The sequence below is a fragment of the Castor canadensis genome, chromosome 1, assembly GCF_047511655.1.
Source record: "Castor canadensis chromosome 1, mCasCan1.hap1v2, whole genome shotgun sequence".
Classification (NCBI taxonomy): Eukaryota; Metazoa; Chordata; class Mammalia; order Rodentia; family Castoridae; genus Castor; species Castor canadensis.
In genome coordinates, this window is record NC_133386.1 from 208,408,434 (window position 1) to 208,428,166 (window position 19,733).

General features: G+C 58.3%; 1 protein-coding gene across 1 annotated transcript in view; it reads right to left on the reverse strand.

Moving 5' to 3' along the window:
• Window positions 1-564: 564 nt before the first annotated feature.
• Muc5b (mucin 5B, oligomeric mucus/gel-forming) overlaps window positions 565-19,733 on the reverse strand; it is a 35,126-nt gene continuing 15,957 nt past the window's right edge. Inside the window, exons 25-50 of the mRNA XM_074064707.1 lie at window positions 19,099-19,255; window positions 18,637-18,765; window positions 18,344-18,488; window positions 18,173-18,216; window positions 17,899-18,093; window positions 10,104-17,514; window positions 9,735-9,821; window positions 8,500-9,380; window positions 8,100-8,281; window positions 7,609-7,780; window positions 6,630-6,883; window positions 6,169-6,352; window positions 5,788-6,007; window positions 5,507-5,685; window positions 5,364-5,433; window positions 4,955-5,058; window positions 4,494-4,525; window positions 4,036-4,216; window positions 3,772-3,876; window positions 3,597-3,634; window positions 3,059-3,175; window positions 2,589-2,675; window positions 2,347-2,469; window positions 2,182-2,227; window positions 1,844-1,958; window positions 565-1,175 (exon numbers count right to left, since the gene is read on the reverse strand). Of these exons, the coding sequence (XP_073920808.1) occupies window positions 983-1,175; window positions 1,844-1,958; window positions 2,182-2,227; window positions 2,347-2,469; window positions 2,589-2,675; window positions 3,059-3,175; window positions 3,597-3,634; window positions 3,772-3,876; window positions 4,036-4,216; window positions 4,494-4,525; window positions 4,955-5,058; window positions 5,364-5,433; window positions 5,507-5,685; window positions 5,788-6,007; window positions 6,169-6,352; window positions 6,630-6,883; window positions 7,609-7,780; window positions 8,100-8,281; window positions 8,500-9,380; window positions 9,735-9,821; window positions 10,104-17,514; window positions 17,899-18,093; window positions 18,173-18,216; window positions 18,344-18,488; window positions 18,637-18,765; window positions 19,099-19,255 (11,451 nt within the window). The 3' untranslated portion in view covers window positions 565-982. The remainder of the gene's footprint in view (window positions 1,176-1,843; window positions 1,959-2,181; window positions 2,228-2,346; window positions 2,470-2,588; window positions 2,676-3,058; window positions 3,176-3,596; window positions 3,635-3,771; window positions 3,877-4,035; window positions 4,217-4,493; window positions 4,526-4,954; window positions 5,059-5,363; window positions 5,434-5,506; window positions 5,686-5,787; window positions 6,008-6,168; window positions 6,353-6,629; window positions 6,884-7,608; window positions 7,781-8,099; window positions 8,282-8,499; window positions 9,381-9,734; window positions 9,822-10,103; window positions 17,515-17,898; window positions 18,094-18,172; window positions 18,217-18,343; window positions 18,489-18,636; window positions 18,766-19,098; window positions 19,256-19,733) is intronic.

Below are 19,733 nucleotides of genomic sequence, written 5' to 3' on the forward strand. Positions count from 1 at the left end.
ACACCCACTGTAGCCCCTTGGGGTCAGAGTAGCACTGTGCAGTACCCCCTACTTGGAGCAGCAGCCTCTGCACTAATTGGTACCTGGGTGGCCCCCTTAGCTTTGGGTTACACCAACTGTGGGAGCTGCCCCTGTGTTTTCCGGAGGCTAGGCTGGGATCTGCTCCTGCCCATGTACTCATAGCCTGAGACCAGCCCCTTGCGGTGCCCAGGGGCCTGTGGGTAGCTCAGCAGCCCCCCTACCCCCACCTGTCCCTCTCAACAGCTCTCTGGTCCCATAGATAGTCTGGCTCCACCCCCAGCAACTGGAACCACAAATTGGGAGCCTGGAGCAGAGATGGCAGGAAAAGACACCAGGACGAAACACACACAGTGCCAGGGTTTATTTCAGCTTGGGACTGGGTAAACAGAGGGTGCTTGGGGTGCTGGCCTCTCTCCACCCCAGCTCCAGTCCCCTCCAGTAGGCCACAGGACCCAGACATAGCAGACAGCTACCTTGCCTGACACAGCTTCCTGGCAGCTGGACTTGCCTAGACAGGCCCTTGTCTGCCCTCAGGCGTGTGTGATGGCTGGCAGAGAATTGTGCTGTCGGGGGGTGGTGGCCTTTATGGCGAGGAGCAGCACTGCAGCAGCTTCTTAGCTTTGCTGCAGGGCATCTCATTGCCATCACGGAGTAGTGAGGCTGGTCTGGGTGCGCGCTGTGCTTCAGGTAGAATGGGGCCTGATGGCAGGTGGCCGAGACAGGTCAGAGGGTCTCCAAGTCAGGATCCCCACTTGGCACCCTCCTCAATGAATTCTTACGGGTCCATCACCCCCCTGGATTGCTAGTCTCACTGCAAGGCAGGTGAAAGGTGGGAGTCACAGAGGGTTCACCTGGGCTCTATGAGGCTGGCCCACCTATTTCTGTGGTCAGTGATGCACATTCTGGCTCCAAGTGGAGGGGCATGGGGGATGGGGGGAAGAATGTTTTTCAGCAACGGCCCCTAGACATAGGTATACATGGGTGCCATGGGCGGGGGATTGCAGGACAGAGTGCAGCTGCACTCGTCCACTTGGTTGTATGTGTACTGGATGGTCGTGCTGTTGGAACAGCGCATGGTCACAGTCTCCTGATGGACCCTGCTTTCCTGGCAGCAGGTGCATTGGTGTTCCATGGCCTGGGCCTCCATGGAGTACCTGCAGACACAGCAGGGCAGCCTGTTAGCCCCAGGCTCCTCTCAGCACTACAGCAAATCCTGGGCCTCCAGGGCTCTCACCAGCTGTCCCATCTGTCCACAGTGGTCTGGATGCTCTCTGAGCACATGGGTTTCCCTTGTTTTGGGCTCTGTGGGTTCTCAGGATCACTTTGAGCCCCACTGTCCTTCTGTAGCCTCCCATGGCTCACTCCTTCCTGACCATCTCCATCTTGCTGGTCCTGGGCAGACCCTCCTCCATAGCTGACCCAACCCTTCCTCCCACATATTCTGGCCCAAGGTTCCAACCTTCTTGGCCAACCTGGTCCAGGGCCAGGTTTACAGCCAACCATGGCCCAGGGCCATCCTGGTGGATCTGGGGGATCCACCAGGAGCTCCAATTCTGCCTGCCCCTCCCTACATGGACCATGCCTCTTGACAAGGATCCACAGCCAAGGTGCTCCATCCCACATGGCTGATCCCTGCCTGACCAGTAGGTCGACCCTAGGCTTTGTGCAAGTGAACATGGAAAGAGAGGCCTGCTGGGAGACCCCTCCCCTCCTTTCAGTCTCAGGTAGTCTCCTGACCCAGGGCAGGATGGCTGGCCAGCAGACAGGCTCTAGGTGGCCACCAGCTCTGCCACATTCTCAGAGAGGTGAGGTGCGCACTCACTTGGACAGTCCAGGGCAGGAGCCCTTGCAGAAGGTGACATTGACCAAGGCCTCTGTTGCACAGTCCTGCTTTCGCAGAGTGGTCATGTTGGAGTGTACTTGGCACTGGGAAGAGTCTGGGAAGAGATAAGCAGGTACTGAGACCTCAGTTCTCACTCTGAAGCATGGGCCTGGAGCAGTCAGTCATGCATGACCTCCCTCCTGTTACCCTGCGAGTGAGTGAGATCTGGGAGTCAGGATCCCACTGCCAGTGGGAGAAGTCTGGGCAGCTGCCACAGGAATCAACAGGTGGAGTCTTGATGGAGTTAGAGGGCTGGGAGGGAGGCAGCCTCAACTTACCTACTTTATCACAGGAGTAGCAGCAGCCAGTTTTCCTGAGGATCCCCTACAGAGCCAAGGATGGGGAGGGTTGGGACAGAGCTAGGATGTTGGCTGGGTGTGGGGATGGGGACATGGGGCAGAGCTGATGGGGTGGGGGTGGGGCCTCCTGGGTATGGCACATACCCTGCATTCTGAGACATCCTTGCAAACTGTGGGTTGTGGGATCAGCAAATAGACCCCACTCACGGCCTCACAGCGGTACTCAGTGCAGTTGCCCACATGGCTGTTGACCCAGGTTTTGTTGAGCTGAAAAGCAAGATGGAGAGTGGAGGCCCTGGTGGGGATTAGCTCATGGGTCCAGCCTTGCTGGGCTGAGGGTCTCCCAGTAAGGGGCTGAGATCCTCCCCATAGCCCTCTCCTGTTACCTGCACTGGCAAGCCATCCGGTGTGAGGCAGGCATTTGGCACACACTCCCCACAGCACTGCCCGGCCACCCTTGAGTACTCAAAGCCCTGTGGGGACAGGAGGGTGGTGAGATCCCTCCTCCAGACAGCCACCCTCCTGACTACACCCAGGGGGCCTCCTTGGCAGGACCTGCTAAGAGACCATGTCCCTACCTAGCACCACATCCCATTCCCGATTTTCTTGGCATAGCCTCAACCCCACTTCCTGCACCTTCTGTCTATTGCTGCCCTCCTGAAGCCTGATCTTTCCCCCTGTCCCAGGTCCCTCACAGGTGGCTGACCCTGTTCCTCAGACCCTATCACCTTCCTGCTTGTTTTTCCCTTTGGGAAAAGGCAAGACCCCATCAGAGGCTGAGCTGGAGGGACCCTCTGGTGACAGGGCTGCCACAGGGGGGCATTTGGGAGCTGGATCTGCCCAACAGCAGGCTCACCTGGGAGCAGGTGGTGGTGCAGACCTCCTTCTCACAATGGACTGTCGGGTCCTGGTTGTCCACAGAGAGGCAGGTGCACAAGTGGCAGGGAGTGATTCCTGGGAAGTTTGCACCAACCTGCAGTGGACAAGCAGTAGCACCAAAGGCACAAGGTAAGACACAAGGAGCCGTCTGGGTGCCAGACTGGGCCTTTTTGTTTTTCCCTCAGAGTATGGATGTGCCCCTGGCTGAGCACAGTCCTGGAGCTGGCAGGGACTACAGTGGGTGAAGACTCTAGGTAGTGTGTCCTGCCCCACACTCCTACTGGAGACCTGAAGCTGAGCCCTCACAGGTGGCGGGTATGGTGGCCTGTTTTTACACAGCTCTGGATAGAAAGGGCCGCCCTGTGTCCTGGCTCTCAAGAGCCCAGAGCTGCGTTGCTGATCTGCCCTCATAGCAGAGATGTTGAGACAAGGAGTGGAACTCAGAGGGACGCCAGTTCTCACCCGCCTGAGCCTGGGTCAGACCCTGCCCCACCCTGCCTGGGCTGAGTCCTTACCCCATAGACGGTACCATTGTATGCACACAACTTAGGATCTGAAAGGAAAAGGGGGTGGAATGTGGCCTGGAAGAGCCAGAAACCCATGCTCTTCCCGGTCCTGAGCCCCACCAGTCAGGTCCAGACCAAGGGACCACACCCCTGCCCCATCCCAGCCCTGCTCTGCCCCACTCACGGCAGCTGAAACTGGGGCAGCAGGCACCCTCCTCCTGGGTTCTTATCAGGTCCTGCCCTGGGCCACACTCAGGCGGGCTCTGGGGGCAAGTGGTCGTGTTGCACACTGTGGAGAGTTGGCCCTGTCAGGGTGCTGCCCAACCTGCCTGACCTTCACTCCTTCCCCCTAGCCCCCATGGCCAGCCAGGACACAGCCCTCTGGTATCCATTGACAGGTGCTGGCTCTGCTCTGTTCCTCCCCCACCTCTGCCCAGCAGGCACTCACCACACAGTGTCTCAGGGCAGCATGGGTTGTCAGCCTGGGGCCTGGTCAAGTTTACAAAGCCGGGCTGTCCACATTGCAGGGGTTGGTCCTGGGTCTCGCACTGCACTGGCTTGCACTGCACTGACACTGAGCTCACCTCACACTCGCAGGTCTGGCAGTTGCTGACCCACTGCTCTCCCGGCTAGAACAGACCAAGTCAGGGTCTCCCTGGGGCCAGGGCCAGGCCCAGGAGAAGGTATCCAGCCCCTCCAGCTAGTCTTGGCACTAAGTCAGGCCCCCACCCTCAGCATGACTTGCCCTCTGCTGCCTGGGTTAACAGAGCCAAGAAGGATGCATGAGAGCCTGTGCCAGTTCCCCTGGGCTGTGGGCAGAGCTGGCCACATGAGAAGGGGCTACTGTCTACCATCCTCCCTCCCTCAGCTCAGGTAGCAGGGGAAGGTTGGTGAAGAACCACTCACAAATTTGGGAAGCCCATCAGGTCCCATGCAGGCTAGAAGGAAAAGAGAGAAGTCTTTGGAGATGCTGGGCCTCTAGCCAGGCAGAGTGGGTCCCAGGCTTTGGGAACTGTGCCACCCTTGACCCCAGGCCAATGTCTCTGTCTTCCTGCCAGGATGAAACAGAAGCCCCCTGGGACCTCTCAGGCTGTCAGGCCAACAGGATTGGTTGGGGTTGGGATGCAGAAAATTTAGCTCTCCAGGGGTCCTTGCCAGTCAGTTCCAAGCCACAAGGCTCAGGACAGGGACAGTGACAGGTTCACAGAGGCCTTTGGGGCTCTGCAGGGCTCAAAGCTTCTCCGTGATTGTCTCATATGACAACCAGGTAAAACAAGGCCCAAGATGTGTGGGGCCCTGGCTATGCAGGCAAGGATGGCCCTGTGAAGGTGGGGGGATGCATCCAGCAGTGGATGGAGAATACTTACGACACTCAGACACACAGATGTCCCTACTTGAGCTGAAGAGGAGCTGACCATCAGGACAGAAGCAGCCCTCGGCCAGCCCCGAGGTATTCAGGGAGGCCTGGGTCCTGCCGGATAAGAAGACAGAGGCCTCTGAACCCATGACCAACAGTCAAGGAAGGGTCTGAGGTCACCCATGTGCTGTGGTCAGAGGTTGGGGATGGGCTTCCTTCCTAGGCTCAGCCTGTAAGAGGTCAGGAGCTCAGGCACAAGGGAGGGTATTCCTGGGAGTCCTGAGGTTATGGGTGCCCACAGGACTCAGGCTTAGAAATGCAGCCTGTCCTTGGGTCTCCTCTCCCTTCTAAGATCCTTCAGACAGAGGAAGGCCGGAGATGCTTCTGCCCTGGGGTCCCCACCACCCAGCGGCCCTTACCTGGAGTCACAGGACTCCGGCTGCACAGAGCTGCATGGCTTGTACACCTTGGTGGAAGGGCAGGGGAGGTCTGTAGGCACAGAGATGGGTGTCAGCATCAGATGGGCCTTGGAGGCTGGAGCCCCAGGACCGTCCCAACTCACCGCACAGCCCACTGGTGGCGTTGCGCCAGTCTGTGCACACGCCCCTGGCACGGCAGAGTGCTGCATAAGCCTCCAGGCTCTGGCAGAGGTCCTTGGTGCTTTTGTCCTGGCAGCTATCGCTGACGCAGGCGTTGAAGAAGGAGCCAGGTGGGACGAGGCTGTGGCACTTAGCGAAGACCCTACAGAAGGGGGTGGTCACGCCCAGGAGCTCAGTGTCCAGCAGGGAGCCTGGGCCAGGGGGGCTGCTGCCCAGGTCCACCACCCCAAAGCCAAGGACTCACTGGTTTAGCAGTAGCTCACAAAGAGGCTTGGAGGAGCATGGGGTAGTGAAAGTGACTGTGGTGGACACGGAGGGCTGGGGGCTGGTGCTCGGGGCTGGGCTGGGCAGTACTGGGCAGCCCTCCCCAGAAACCTTCCAGTGTTTGGCCATGTGCCTGCAGGTGGGGGCCATGGTGCCATCTGGCCTGCGGCAGTCGTCCTGCTTGCTGTTGGTGCAGGTACCTGGGAAGTGACGGGGCTACCATCAGCCTCTCACTGTCTCCCCCATCTCTGTTCCCCCACCTTTTATGGAGGCCTGGGGAGGCATTTGCAGGGGAGGGGGGTGTACCCAGAGCTGGTGGGGCTCAGGGAGTGTGGCCAAGAGCCAGGCTGTACCCACTCACCACACTGGCCCTCTGTGTTGTGGTTAAATTGGCTATAAGACAGCCGGACCTGGAAGATGCGCCCATCGAAGGTGACGCTCACACCAATGGCGGGAATGTTGACGCTCATGGTGGCCCCAGTCACAGATACGCTCACACCGTTTTTGCTGATGCCACGGCTCAACCGCACTTGGTCAAATAGGATCTGGCAATGTCCAAGGGGACCCATTACCAGGGGCAGGGCCAGGCAGCAATGGGAGCTGCCCATATGCTGGGAATGCTCCTGTGTATTCCCTACCCCAAAGCTTGGATTTGGGGGCATGCTCTGCCCCCCATGGTCCTTCCCTGCTCCCCTGAGGGCTGCCTCAGATAGAAGGGAGCACAGGACTCTGGTCCCGGGGGCACCTGGCCGCTGACTCTCTTGCCGCCACACCTGAGCCCTGTGGCAGGGAGGGGCCACTCTACCTGCCACACAGACTCACCACACTCTCCCTCTTCCCGCTGGTGGTGGAAGTGGTGAGTATGATCTCCATGGATTCGTAGTGCACTTGGAGGGCACGGGGGCAGCTGGCAGCTTCAGCGGCAATGCTGCAATAGCGGTTGTGAATGAGGATGGTCAAGTTCCCGTGTGTAGGGTTGATCTCTCTCATGAGAACGTAGGTGCAGTTGTCGGAGAAGGTGTAAGAGGTGCCGTCAAATGTGGAGTAGTGTGACTGCCCCCATCCAGTGCAGAGGCCTGCAGGACACAACAGGCTGGAGGCCCCTTTCTCAGCCTTGCTACCCAGGGCCACCACCAGAAATGCCACCTCAGATGCCACGCAAACCCCTGCCTCATCTATAAAATGAGTCATGAGTTGAATGGTGTCCTCCAAACCAGGTCTGTGGGACCTGCAAATGTGACTTATTGGAAGATTGTCTTTGCATATGACTAAGTGAAGCATCTCGAAATGGAATCATCCAGAATTAGATTGGGCACTAAATCCAATGGCAGTGTTCCTATAAGTGACAAATGGGAAGACATGGACTAGAGCAGATGGTCATGAGAAGACAGGCAGAGATTGGAGCGATGAAGCTACAAGCCAAGGAACACCTGGAACCCCCAAACTGAGAAAGATAGAAAGGATCCTCCCCAGACCTGGCCAGCCTGGATCCAGCCTCGGGGACGTAAGATACGAAGTGTCTGTGTCTTAAGTCCCTGTTTGGGGTCATTCACTTCAGTGTCCTGTGCACTCAGTAATGGAAACTGGTTATTAGGGCCCCAGGAAATGAGCCCCTCTGAGCACCCTGCTTGCACCTTTGTCCTTCCCTGATCCCTGTGCCATACCTGCATTCTCAGCCCTCCCCATGGACTCAGTGCCTGCAGGTCAGGAGAACAGGCACGTGTGCTGTCCAACTTACCTCCAATGCCCCAGCCACACCCTGACCCCACAGTATGGCCTCCCATGCCCAGTGCCTGCTCACACTCGCACTCGTAGTGGAAGCGACAGGGTTGGCCCTGGTCCCACACTTTGACGGGCAGGTGCTCGTTCACACAGGTGACATTGGCCACGGGCTCTGGCTCCAAGAGGATGACATGGTTGTTTCCTTCACATCTAGCCACTGTGCAGTTCTCCAGGATCCAGGTCTCATTCACCTGGAGCAGTGGACATGAAGGGTGCTTACTTGGAGCAGCTCTCAAGGGTCCAGGCCCAGCACTCCAGCCCTGCCTGGCCTCCTGCCTGGGGTCCTCATGGCTCAGAGTCCCAGCTCGTGCTGACCAAGACCACAGATCCCATGTACCTCCCACCAACTAGAGCTAGCAGGGTAGGGGGTCTCTGAGACAGGCCAAGGGGCTGAGGTGGTGCTTAGTGTTGGTCTCAGCTCAGCTTGCATGGCAGTCCTGACCTAAGGCTACCTTCAGTGGCTCAAGCTGTGTCATGTTAAAGGGAGAGGGAGGGAGAAGGGAGGCCTACCTGTCGAGGGGGGACTGCATTATCACAGCCAGGGGGAAGGGAGGGTGTGAGAACAGGGGTGGAGGACACTGGAGGTGAGGAGGAGGGGCAGGCATCCTGAAAGCGGTCAATGTCACAGTGTTGGTTGCAGACAGCATAGAAGTGGCAGCCAGCTCTGTCAGTCCTATTGTAGATGATGTCCCCTGTGAAGGAGAAACCATAAAAGGACAGCCGTACACCAGCTGACCAGGCAGGTAACCTTAGGAGAAGTCAGGACAGGAGGGGCAGTCATGGAGTGGATTGGTGTTGGCTAAGGGCAGAAAGAACTGAGTGTGGACCACAGGGAAGGGGCCCCAAATCCCAAGGCAGAGACCCCCAGGTTGATAGGGACAGGGGGCAGGGGTGTGTGGCCTTCACTCACCAGGTGAGAACAGGTGTCCAAATGCCCGGCAGAAGCAGGGTGATGGGGAAAAGGGCGGGCTGGAAAAGGTGGTGGGCCCGAGGGTACTGAGGCCCATGGGAGATGCAGTGGATACACTGAAGGTCAGCAGGCTGCTCGGGGGAACTGCAGGTGTGCGTGAAGTCCTCGGGGAGAAAGAGAGGGGCATGGTAGAGCTGGTGGCCATGGGTGAGGTGGCCCTGGTGGTCAGCTCTGGTGGTATCTGAGTGGACCCTGGCATGGAGGAAGGAGTAGCTGTGGAGCCAGTGGGCGTGGGTGAGGTGGCCCTGGTGGTCAGCTCAGGTGGTGTGTGAGTGGATCTTGGCATGGCAGTTGGGGCTGCAGTAGAGCCAGTAGCCTTGGGTAAGGCGGTTTTGGTGGTGAGCTTGGGTGATAGATGAGTCAACCCTGGTGTGGAAGTAGGGACTATGGTGGAGCCAGTGGCCATGGGTGAGGTGGACCTGGTGGTCAGCTCAGTTGACATATTAGTGGATCCTGTTGCGGAGGTGGGAGCCATGGTGGAGCTGCTGGCAGCAGATGTGGTGGTGCAGTGGCTGTAGTCTTCACAGCATAGCACACGCACTTGGAAGTTGTTGCAGTACTGCAGGGGCCCAGGCTGGTCGAGGTTTCTGCACACCAGTCCAACATGCACATCGCACTGAACCACCTGCTCCAGGGCCGCCAGTGGTTGGTCTGGATAGTTCTCTGAGCGGCACTGGATATCCTGTGGGTGCTCGCAGAAGAGGTTGCCAGCTTCACGGAGTACAGCATATGTCTCAAAGTCACCACCATTGGCTCCAGGAGTGGGGTAGTCCTCATCCATCCAGTCTGTCCAAATGCATTGAGGCCTGCAGGCCGTGGACCTATCCCATGAGGGTGTGAGGCTTTTGGTCAGCAGGGGTGAGGTCTGAGTCTTACTGGGAGTTTCTGAGGCTGTAGAGGCAGTCATGGTGAAGACCGTGGTGGTCACCCCAGGAGAAGGGACTGACTCAGTCACCTTGGTGCTGGTAGGTGTGCTGGATGTGCCCCAAACTGTAGATATGGCAGTACTGGATGGTCCAGGTGAGGTCTGGGAGGTGAAGGTGGGTGACCCTGTAGCCTGTGAAGTGCCTGTGGGTGTCGCTAATGGTGTTGTGATGGAGCTGGTGGCCATGGTTGAGATGGTCCTGCTGGTCAACCCTGGAGGTGTGTGAGTGGATCCCAGAGAGGAGGAGGACGTAGTGGAGCCCGTGGTCATAGGCAAGGTGCCAGAGGAGAGGCTGGTCTGAAAGGAGGCCCTGGTGCTAGAAGACCCAGGGGTGGTACTGACAGTCCTCACATGAGCAGTGGGAGGAGGGCTTTGCAAGGTTGTCCTGGAGGTTAAGTTTGGGGTCTCCGTGGTCGTCTGCCCTGTGGTGTAGAGAAGGCTGGAGGTGGAGGCTGGGAGGGCAGAGGGGCTAGGGACAGACGACCACTCAGTGATCCTGTGGGAAGTGAAGGGTGTCTGGGTGGTGGAGATGGACACGATCCCCCTGCTGGTCCCTGTGGAGGAGGTGCTGGTCTGGGACAGGCCTGGAGATGTGGACCTTGACACCATCGACGACCACAAGCTTGTGGTGGGAGACGTGTTGGAGGTGGTGCTGGACAATGCAGGCACCGTGGTGCTGGGGCAGTGACTGTAGTCACAGCAGAGCACACGCACGTTGTAATTGAAACACATGCTGAAGTCATCTATCTGGTCCTCGTTCCTGCACACCAGCCCCGTCTCCAGGCTACAGGTGACAACCTGCCCGATCTGGTCGATACTAACCTCCGGGTAGTTCTCTGCCCGGCACTCTATCTTCTCTGGTGCCTGGCACAGCTTGCCCCCTGCAGCCCTGATGTTTTCGTAAGTCTCCATGTCACCATCTGCCACCCCCGAGGTCGGAAAGTCCACATCAAACCATTCAGTCCACTTGCACTTGGGTTGACAAAGGGTTGTGCTCTGGCTGGTGCTGGCCTCAGTCGTGGTGCCTGGTGTCACCCGTGTCCTTGGTGTGCTGATCTCGGTCTGTAAGGTGGGCTGCTGGCTTATGCGTGTTGTCAGTGCCGGGCTTGTGGTCAGAGTCTCTGTGGGGACGGTGCCAGCCGTGCTGGTCCACGCTCCTGGTTTAGAGCCAGTCATGGACGTTCGTGCTGTTGTTGAGGCTGGAGTGGATGGTTGCAAGGAGCTCCCTGTGGTCTTGAACGTTGAAAGGATGGACGTGGTCTCTCCTGGTTGGGTGGTTCCCGTGGGGCCCAGAGGGGTCTTAGGGCTTCTTGTGGTGGATGTAATGGGAGTCTCTGTGAGTCTGGCGGATGTTGGTCCTTCCGAGATGCTGGTAGATGCTGTGGTACTAGGTCTCGTCTGCAGGGTGGTCTCTTTGGTTGATGTGGTGTGGGTGTGGCTGGTCAGGGATGCAGGGGGTGTCATCCTGGTGGTGAGCGTGGACATGGGGGACTCTGTGGTGGACCCAGAGTGGGAGGGTCCTGTGTGGGGACTGCTGGGGGACCGAAAGGGCCCTTGGGAGGTGACTCTTGTGGTCAGCACGGGTGGAGTGAGGGATGTCTCAGGGTTGGTGGAAGGGGGTATAGCAGAGCCAGTGGTCACAGGCGAGGTAGCCCTAGTGGTCAGCACTAGGGTGCTGTGGGCAGAGGAAGAGAGTATGTTGGAGCCCGTGGTCATGGGCAAGGTGCCAGAGGAGAGGCTGGTCTGAAAGGAGGCCCTGGTGCTAGAAGACCCAGGGGTGGTACTGACAGTCCTCACATGAGCAGTGGGAGGAGGGCTTTGCAAGGTTGTCCTGGAGGTTAAGTTTGGGGTCTCCGTGGTCGTCTGCCCTGTGGTGTAGAGAAGGCTGGAGGTGGAGGCTGGGAGGGCAGAGGGGCTAGGGACAGACGACCACTCAGTGATCCCGTGGGAAGTGAAGGGTGTCTGGGTGGTGGAGATGGACACGATCCCCCTGCTGGTCCCTGTGGAGGAGGTGCTGGTCTGGGACAGGCCTGGAGATGTGGACCTTGACACCATCGACGACCACAAGCTTGTGGTGGGAGACGTGTTGGAGGTGGTGCTGGACAATGCAGGCACCGTGGTGCTGGGGCAGTGACTGTAGTCACAGCAGAGCACACGCACGTTGTAATTGAAACACATGCTGAAGTCATCTATCTGGTCCTCGTTCCTGCACACCAGCCCCGTCTCCAGGCTACAGGTGACAACCTGCCCGATCTGGTCGATACTAACCTCCGGGTAGTTCTCTGCCCGGCACTCTATCTTCTCTGGTGCCTGGCACAGCTTGCCCCCTGCAGCCCTGATGTTTTCGTAAGTCTCCATGTCACCGTCTGCCACCCCCGAGGTCGGAAAGTCCACATCAAACCATTCAGTCCACTTGCACTTGGGTTGACAAAGGGTTGTGCTCTGGCTGGTGCTGGCCTCAGTCGTGGTGCCTGGTGTCACCCGTGTCCTTGGTGTGCTGATCTCGGTCTGTAAGGTGGGCTGCTGGCTTATGCGTGTTGTCAGTGCCGGGCTTGTGGTCAGAGTCTCTGTGGGGACGGTGCCAGCCGTGCTGGTCCACGCTCCTGGTTTAGAGCCAGTCATGGACGTCCGTGCTGTTGTTGAGGCTGGAGTGGATGGTTGCAAGGAGCTCCCTGTGGTCTTGAACGTTGAAAGGATGGACGTGGTCTCTCCTGGTTGGGTGGTTCCCGTGGGGCCCAGAGGGGTCTTAGGGCTTCTTGTGGTGGATGTAATGGGAGTCTCTGTGAGTCTGGCGGATGTTGGTCCTTCCGAGATGCTGGTAGATGCTGTGGTACTAGGTCTCGTCTGCAGGGTGGTCTCTTTGGTTGTTGTGATCTGGGTGTGGCTGGTCAGGGATGTAGGGGGTGTCGTCCTGGTGGTGAGGGTGGACAGGGTTGGCTCTGTGGTGGACCCAGAGTGGGAGGGTCCTGTGTGGGGACTCCTGGGAGACAGAGACTGTACTTGGGAGGTGGCTCTGGTGGTCAGCACTGGAGTGGTGTAGGAACTCTCAGGCTTGGAGGAAGAGCGTATAGTGGATCCAGTGATCACAGGTGAGGTGGCCCTGGTGCTCAGCACTGATGTGGTGTGGACAGAGAAGGGAAGCGTGGTAGAGCCAGTAGCCTTGGTCAAGGTGATCAGTGTTTTGGGAGCATGTGTAGTCACTGGGATCGAAGAGGGTGTTGTGATGGAGCTGGTGGCCATGGTTGAGATGGTCCTGCTGGTCAGTCCTGGAGGTGTGTGAGTGGATCCCAGAGTAGAGGAGGAAGCCATAGTGGAGCCCGTGGGTGTCTGGGTGGTGGAGATGGACACGATCCCCCTGCTGGTCCCTGTGGAGGCGGTGCTGGTCTGGGGCAGGCCTGGAGATGTGGACCTTGACACCATCGACGACCACAAGCTTGTGGTGGGAGACGTGTTGGAGGTGGTGCTGGACAATGCAGGCACCGTGGTGCTGGGGCAGTGACTGTAGTCACAGCAGAGCACACGCACGTTGTAATTGAAACACATGCTGAAGTCATCTATCTGGTCCTCGTTCCTGCACACCAGCCCCGTCTCCAGGCTACAGGTGACAACCTGCCCGATCTGGTCGATACTAACCTCCGGGTAGTTCTCTGCCCGGCACTCTATCTTCTCTGGTACCTGGCACAGCTTGCCCCCTGCAGCCCTGATGTTTTCGTAAGTCTCCATGTCACCATCTGCCACATCTGTGGTTGGGAAGTCCACATCAAACCATTCAGTCCACTTGCACTTGGGTTGACAAAGGGTTGTGCTCTGGCTGGTGCTGGCCTCAGTCGTGGTGCCTGGTGTCATCCGTGTCCTTGGTGTGCTGATCTCGGTCTGTAAGGTGGGCTGCTGGCTTATGCGTGTTGTCAGTGCCGGGCTTGTGGTCAGAGTCTCTGTGGGGACGGTGCCAGCCGTGCTGGTCCACGCTCCTGGTTTAGAGCCAGTCATGGACGTCCGTGCTGTTGTTGAGGCTGGAGTGGATGGTTGCAAGGAGCTCCCTGTGGTCTTGAACGTTGAAAGGATGGACGTGGTCTCTCCTGGTTGGGTGGTTCCCGTGGGGCCCAAAGAGGTCTTAGGGCTACTTGTGGTGGATGTAATGGGAGTCTCTGTGAGTCTGGCGGATGTTGGTCCTTCCGAGATGCTGGTAGATGCTGTGGTACTAGGTCTCGTCTGCAGGGTGGTCTCTTTGGTTGATGTGGTGTGGGTGTGGCTGGTCAGGGATGCAGGGGGTGTCGTCCTGGTGGTGAGCGTGGACATGGGGGACTCTGTGGTGGACCCAGAGTGGGAGGGTCCTGTGTGGGGACTGCTGGGGGACCGAAAGGGCCCTTGGGAGGTGACTCTTGTGGTCAGCACGGGTGGGGTGAGGGATGTCTCAGGGTTGGTGGAAGGGGGTATAGCGGAGCCAGTGGTCACAGGCGAGGTAGCCCTAGTGGTCAGCACTAGGGTGCTGTGGGCAGAGGAAGAGGGTATGTTGGAGCCCGTGGTCATAGGCAAGGTGCCAGAGGAGAGGCTGGTCTGAAAGGAGGCCCTGGTGCTAGAAGACCCAGGGGTGGTACTGACAGTCCTCACATGAGCAGTGGGAGGAGGGCTTTGCAAGGTTGTCCTGGAGGTTAAGTTTGGGGTCTCAGTGATCGTCTGCCCTGTGGTGTAGAGAAGGCTGGAGGTGGAGGCTGGGAGGGCAGAGGGGCTAGGGACAGATGACCACTCAGTGATCCTGTGGGAAGTGAGGGGTGTCTGGGTGGTAGAGATGGACACGATCCCCCTGCTGGTCCCTGTGGAGGAGGTGCTGGTCTGGGACAGGCCTGGAGATGTGGACCTTGACACCATCGACGACCACAAGCTTGTGGTGGGAGACGTGTTGGAGGTGGTGCTGGACAATGCAGGCACCGTGGTGCTGGGGCAGTGACTGTAGTCACAGCAGAGCACACGCACGTTGTAATTGAAACACATGCTGAAGTCATCTATCTGGTCCTCGTTCCTGCACACCAGCCCCGTCTCCAGGCTACAGGTGACAACCTGCCCGATCTGGTCGATACTAACCTCCGGGTAGTTCTCTGCCCGGCACTCTATCTTCTCTGGTGCCTGGCACAGCTTGCCCCCTGCAGCCCTGATGTTTTCGTAAGTCTCCATGTCACCGTCTGCCACCCCCGAGGTCGGAAAGTCCACATCAAACCATTCAGTCCACTTGCACTTGGGTTGACAAAGGGTTGTGCTCTGGCTGGTGCTGGCCTCAGTCGTGGTGCCTGGTGTCACCCGTGTCCTTGGTGTGCTGATCTCGGTCTGTAAGGTGGGCTGCTGGCTTATGCGTGTTGTCAGTGCCGGGCTTGTGGTCAGAGTCTCTGTGGGGACGGTGCCAGCCGTGCTGGTCCACGCTCCTGGTTTAGAGCCAGTCATGGACGTCCGTGCTGTTGTTGAGGCTGGAGTGGATGGTTGCAAGGAGCTCCCTGTGGTCTTGAACGTTGAAAGGATGGACGTGGTCTCTCCTGGTTGGGTGGTTCCCGTGGGGCCCAGAGGGGTCTTAGGGCTTCTTGTGGTGGATGTAATGGGAGTCTCTGTGAGTCTGGCGGATGTTGGTCCTTCCGAGATGCTGGTAGATGCTGTGGTACTAGGTCTCGTCTGCAGGGTGGTCTCTTTGGTTGTTGTGATCTGGGTGTGGCTGGTCAGGGATGTAGGGGGTGTCGTCCTGGTGGTGAGGGTGGACAGGGTTGGCTCTGTGGTGGACCCAGAGTGGGAGGGTCCTGTGTGGGGACTCCTGGGAGACAGAGACTGTACTTGGGAGGTGGCTCTGGTGGTCAGCACTGGAGTGGTGTAGGAACTCTCAGGCTTGGAGGAAGAGCGTATAGTGGATCCAGTGATCACAGGTGAGGTGGCCCTGGTGCTCAGCACTGATGTGGTGTGGACAGAGAAGGGAAGCGTGGTAGAGCCAGTAGCCTTGGTCAAGGTGATCAGTGTTTTGGGAGCATGTGTAGTCACTGGGATCGAAGAGGGTGTTGTGATGGAGCTGGTGGCCATGGTTGAGATGGTCCTGCTGGTCAGTCCTGGAGGTGTGTGAGTGGATCCCAGAGTAGAGGAGGAAGCCATAGTGGAGCCCGTGGGTGTCTGGGTGGTGGAGATGGACACGATCCCCCTGCTGGTCCCTGTGGAGGCGGTGCTGGTCTGGGGCAGGCCTGGAGATGTGGACCTTGACACCATCGACGACCACAAGCTTGTGGTGGGGGACGTGTTGGAGGTGGTGCTGGACAATGCAGGCACCGTGGTGCTGGGGCAGTGACTGTAGTCACAGCAGAGCACACGCACGTTGTAATTGAAACACATGCTGAAGTCATCTATCTGGTCCTCGTTCCTGCACACCAGCCCCGTCTCCAGGCTACAGGTGACAACCTGCCCGATCTGGTCGATACTAACCTCCGGGTAGTTCTCTGCCCGGCACTCTATCTTCTCTGGTGCCTGGCACAGCTTGCCCCCTGCAGCCCTGATGTTTTCGTAAGTCTCCATGTCACCGTCTGCCACCCCCGAGGTCGGAAGGTCCACATCAAACCATTCAGTCCACTTGCACTTGGGTTGACAAAGGGTTGTGCTCTGGCTGGTGCTGGCCTCAGTCGTGGTGCCTGGTGTCACCCGTGTCCTTGGTGTGCTGATCTCGGTCTGTAAGGTGGGCTGCTGGCTTATGCGTGTTGTCAGTGCCGGGCTTGTGGTCAGAGTCTCTGTGGGGACGGTGCCAGCCGTGCTGGTCCACGCTCCTGGTTTAGAGCCAGTCATGGACGTTCGTGCTGTTGTTGAGGCTGGAGTGGATGGTTGCAAGGAGCTCCCTGTGGTCTTGAACGTTGAAAGGATGGACGTGGTCTCTCCTGGTTGGGTGGTTCCCGTGGGGCCCAGAGAGGTCTTAGGGCTTCTTGTGGTGGATGTAATGGGAGTCTCTGTGAGTCTGGCAGATGTTGGTCCTTCCGAGATGCTCGTAGATGCTGTGGTACTGCCTGTGGGCGTGTGGGTCATCACTGGGCTACTTTTGAGCTGTGGCTTTGAAGACAGGGTCTGGGAGATTGTGGTGGCTGTTCCCCGTGTTGTAGTCAAGGGCACAGTGGTGGCAGTTCCCTGGCATTGGCTTACATTGCAGCACAGAACACGGATCATGTAGTTGAAACACATTGAGAATAAGTCATTCTGGTCCTGGTTACGGCACACCAGGCCAAACCGGACATCGCATTGCACTTTCTGACCCAGCCTGTCCGGGGTCAAGCCAGGGTAGTTCTGGGCCTGGCACTCTATTTTCTGTGGCCGATCGCAGAGGTCTTCCCCTGCCGCCCGGATCCTGTCATATGTCTCAGTGTCCCCCCCTGCGATTTCAGTTTTGGGGTAATCCGTGTCAAACCACTTTGTCCACTGACATTGTGGCTGGCAGGTGGTGGTGGCTGAGGTCAGGGTGCTGCTGACCAAGCGGGTGACAGTCTTAGCTGGGGTGGGCGACACAGTCTGTGAGGTGAAGGCTGTTGCAGGCCCAGAACTTATCCTTGTCTGCAGGGTGGTCTCTTTGGTTGCTGTGGTTTGGGTGGAGCTTGTCAGGGATCCATGGTGTGTTGTCCTTGTGGGGAGTGTCAACAGGGAGGACTCTGTTGTGGGTGTAGACGGGGAGTGGAGAAGACTGCTTGTTGTGGCTCGGGACGAGCCACAGGGCATCTTCTCACAGCACAGAACGCGCAGCTGGTAATTGTGGCAGAGAGGGGGGCTCTGGTTTCCATTGAGGCATGTCAACCCCTGGGCTGGGTCACAGTCCACGTTCTGACCCAACTCTTGCAGAGGTGTGTTGGGGAACTGTTCTGCCCGGCACTCAATAGCAGTGGGGGCCTGGCACACCTGGTACCCCAGTTGCCTCAGGTTCACGAATGTTTCGAACTCCCCACTTCCCATGCCTGCCTCTGGACTGCTTCCGTCATACCAGTCGGACCAGTGGCAGACCTCGCGAACACACACAGTGGATAGAGTAGTAGCTGAACCTGCATGGAAGGTTTGACAGGGCCCCAGTCAGCCTCCTCTGGCTCTTGCTACAGCCTAGGAGGAGGGGATGACAATGGATTCTCACCTCAGGCCATTCTAACTATGGGGCTGGCCTGAGTGCCAGGCTCAAGGGAGCTGGCCAGCTGGGGTGAGCTGCACCAAGGACAAGACAGAGTCTCAGGAAGGTCTGTGGTTGTCGGGAGCAGCCCTACCTGTCACTGTGCTTAGGCTTCCTAAGAAGCCCTGAGGAAGGAGGGGTGGGGAGCACAGATCCCAGGCAAAGCCTGGGCAAGTGTCTAGTAGGTCCTAGATGTGATCAAATCTTACTCTGGTTCACATGATGGCCCAGGGCCAGGGGCTTCCGGAGAGCCTGGCAGGCTTACTTGTAGAGAGAGGGGCTGTGGTGGTGGTGAAGGTGAAAGGTGTTGTGGTCAGGATTCCAGGACACTCCTCAGTCCTCCTGATTATTGTCCCGTTGTCTCCACAGGTGGCTGTCAGGCAGGCGCCAAGGCCATCGGTGGTGTTGTAGATGGTATCCTCGTAGGCGTAGGTTCGGTTTTCATAGGTGCACACGCAGGCTGGGGGCGGTGACAGGCACCCAGTCATTCAGAGCCTCCAGCTTAGCCCTCATCCTCAAACCCATGGACCCCTTCTTACCTGAGGGGCTGTGAGTGCACTGGAGGCCGCCAGGGGTGCAGTGGCTGTGGGGAGGGGAAGAGAGGTGCTGAGGGCCTGTAGGTGGTCCCTGCCTGCCCCTGACCCCCTACTCCTTCCTCCCTCCTCCTCCTCCCCACCCCCAGTCCCCTTCTTGCCTGCCCACCCTCTCACCAGCTCTGGCAGTTCTCTGCCGTGGGAACCTGCTTGCCGATGTCATAGTAGTTTCCGTCCTGGTCATAGCAGCCACACTGGGCCACACACTTCATCTGATCCTCGTTGAAGAAGGGTTGGCTGGATGGGCAATTTGGGTAGCATCCTGGGGTGGACAAGGAGCCCAATGGCCTTCTAACCTCTCAGGTAGGTAGCAGGCTGCCCAGCTCCCCACCACCACCACAGTAGCAGAGCCACCCTGAGAGTCCCAGGCCTGCCCAAAGGCCTCCTCACCCGGCACATTTCTCCCTCACCTTCTAGGCCAGGCAGGTCAACCAGGCAGTGGCCACTGGGGTTCCGGCAGGTCTTCAGGCAGGGTGCCCCACAGGGCTGGTAGTGCCACTCACACTCCCCATGTGGGTTGTAGTAGTCACAGAACAGGGCTGGGTGCAGAGAGCAAAGGCTAAGTGTGTGACTGCCAGGCTTCTTCCTGCCATGTGTCCCAGGCCAGCCCCACACTGGGCCCGGACTAACAGACCTCAGGCCAGGCTGGCACTTGGCCTCAGGTTCCCTCCCCAGCCTCACCCCTGGAACGCCAGTTCCTGAGAGCCGCTTGTACTGGGACTGCCTGTACAGATGTACACATAGATTTGCACACACGTATCAAGAATGTGTGTGCCCGTGTGCCAGTTAGCAGCCCTAGGGCCAGGAGGAAGGCTGCTGCCCACTTCCTCCCCAGCCCTATCTTTCAGCACCACGGACAGAGCTCCACTCACGGCAGATGTCAGGCGTCCTCCAGGACACGCACACGCCCACATCGTGGCAGGCCTGTGCATAGGCGGCCACAGCAGTGCAGAAACACTCGCAGTCACCTCCTGAGTCACAGGCACAGGCATCACTCACACAAGCCTCGTAGTACTTAGTAGAGTCAACCTGGAACAGAGGGACCAAGGCGACACTTAGGGAGAACAAAACATCTTTCCAGGTCGAGGACAGCCAGTCCTGGGTGAGTCCCTGGAACCAGTTGTAGGCCAACCACCAACACCAGCGGTCTGAGATTCCTGATCCTAGGGCCATGAGTCATTGTCAGAGGATCCCAAATGAGAGCTGCCCCCAGTACCACCTCTCTAGCTCATTGGGCACCTGCCTACCTATATACCTGCCCGCCTGAGCACCTGCCCACCTGTGCACCTGCAATCATGCTCCTTGGATCCTTTTATCATGAGAATCTAGTCACATGACCTACAGGTTCCAAATTCACCCAGGGCATTGAATCCTGGTCCCCCTACCCGCCCTCTCCCTCTACCCTTGTGCCCTGGCTTGCTTTGCTCAGTGTGCTGAACTCTGTTGCACTTCTGCCTCCCCACATCTGACTCCTCACCTGGACTGCTGCCCCTGTGGTCGCTGGTGG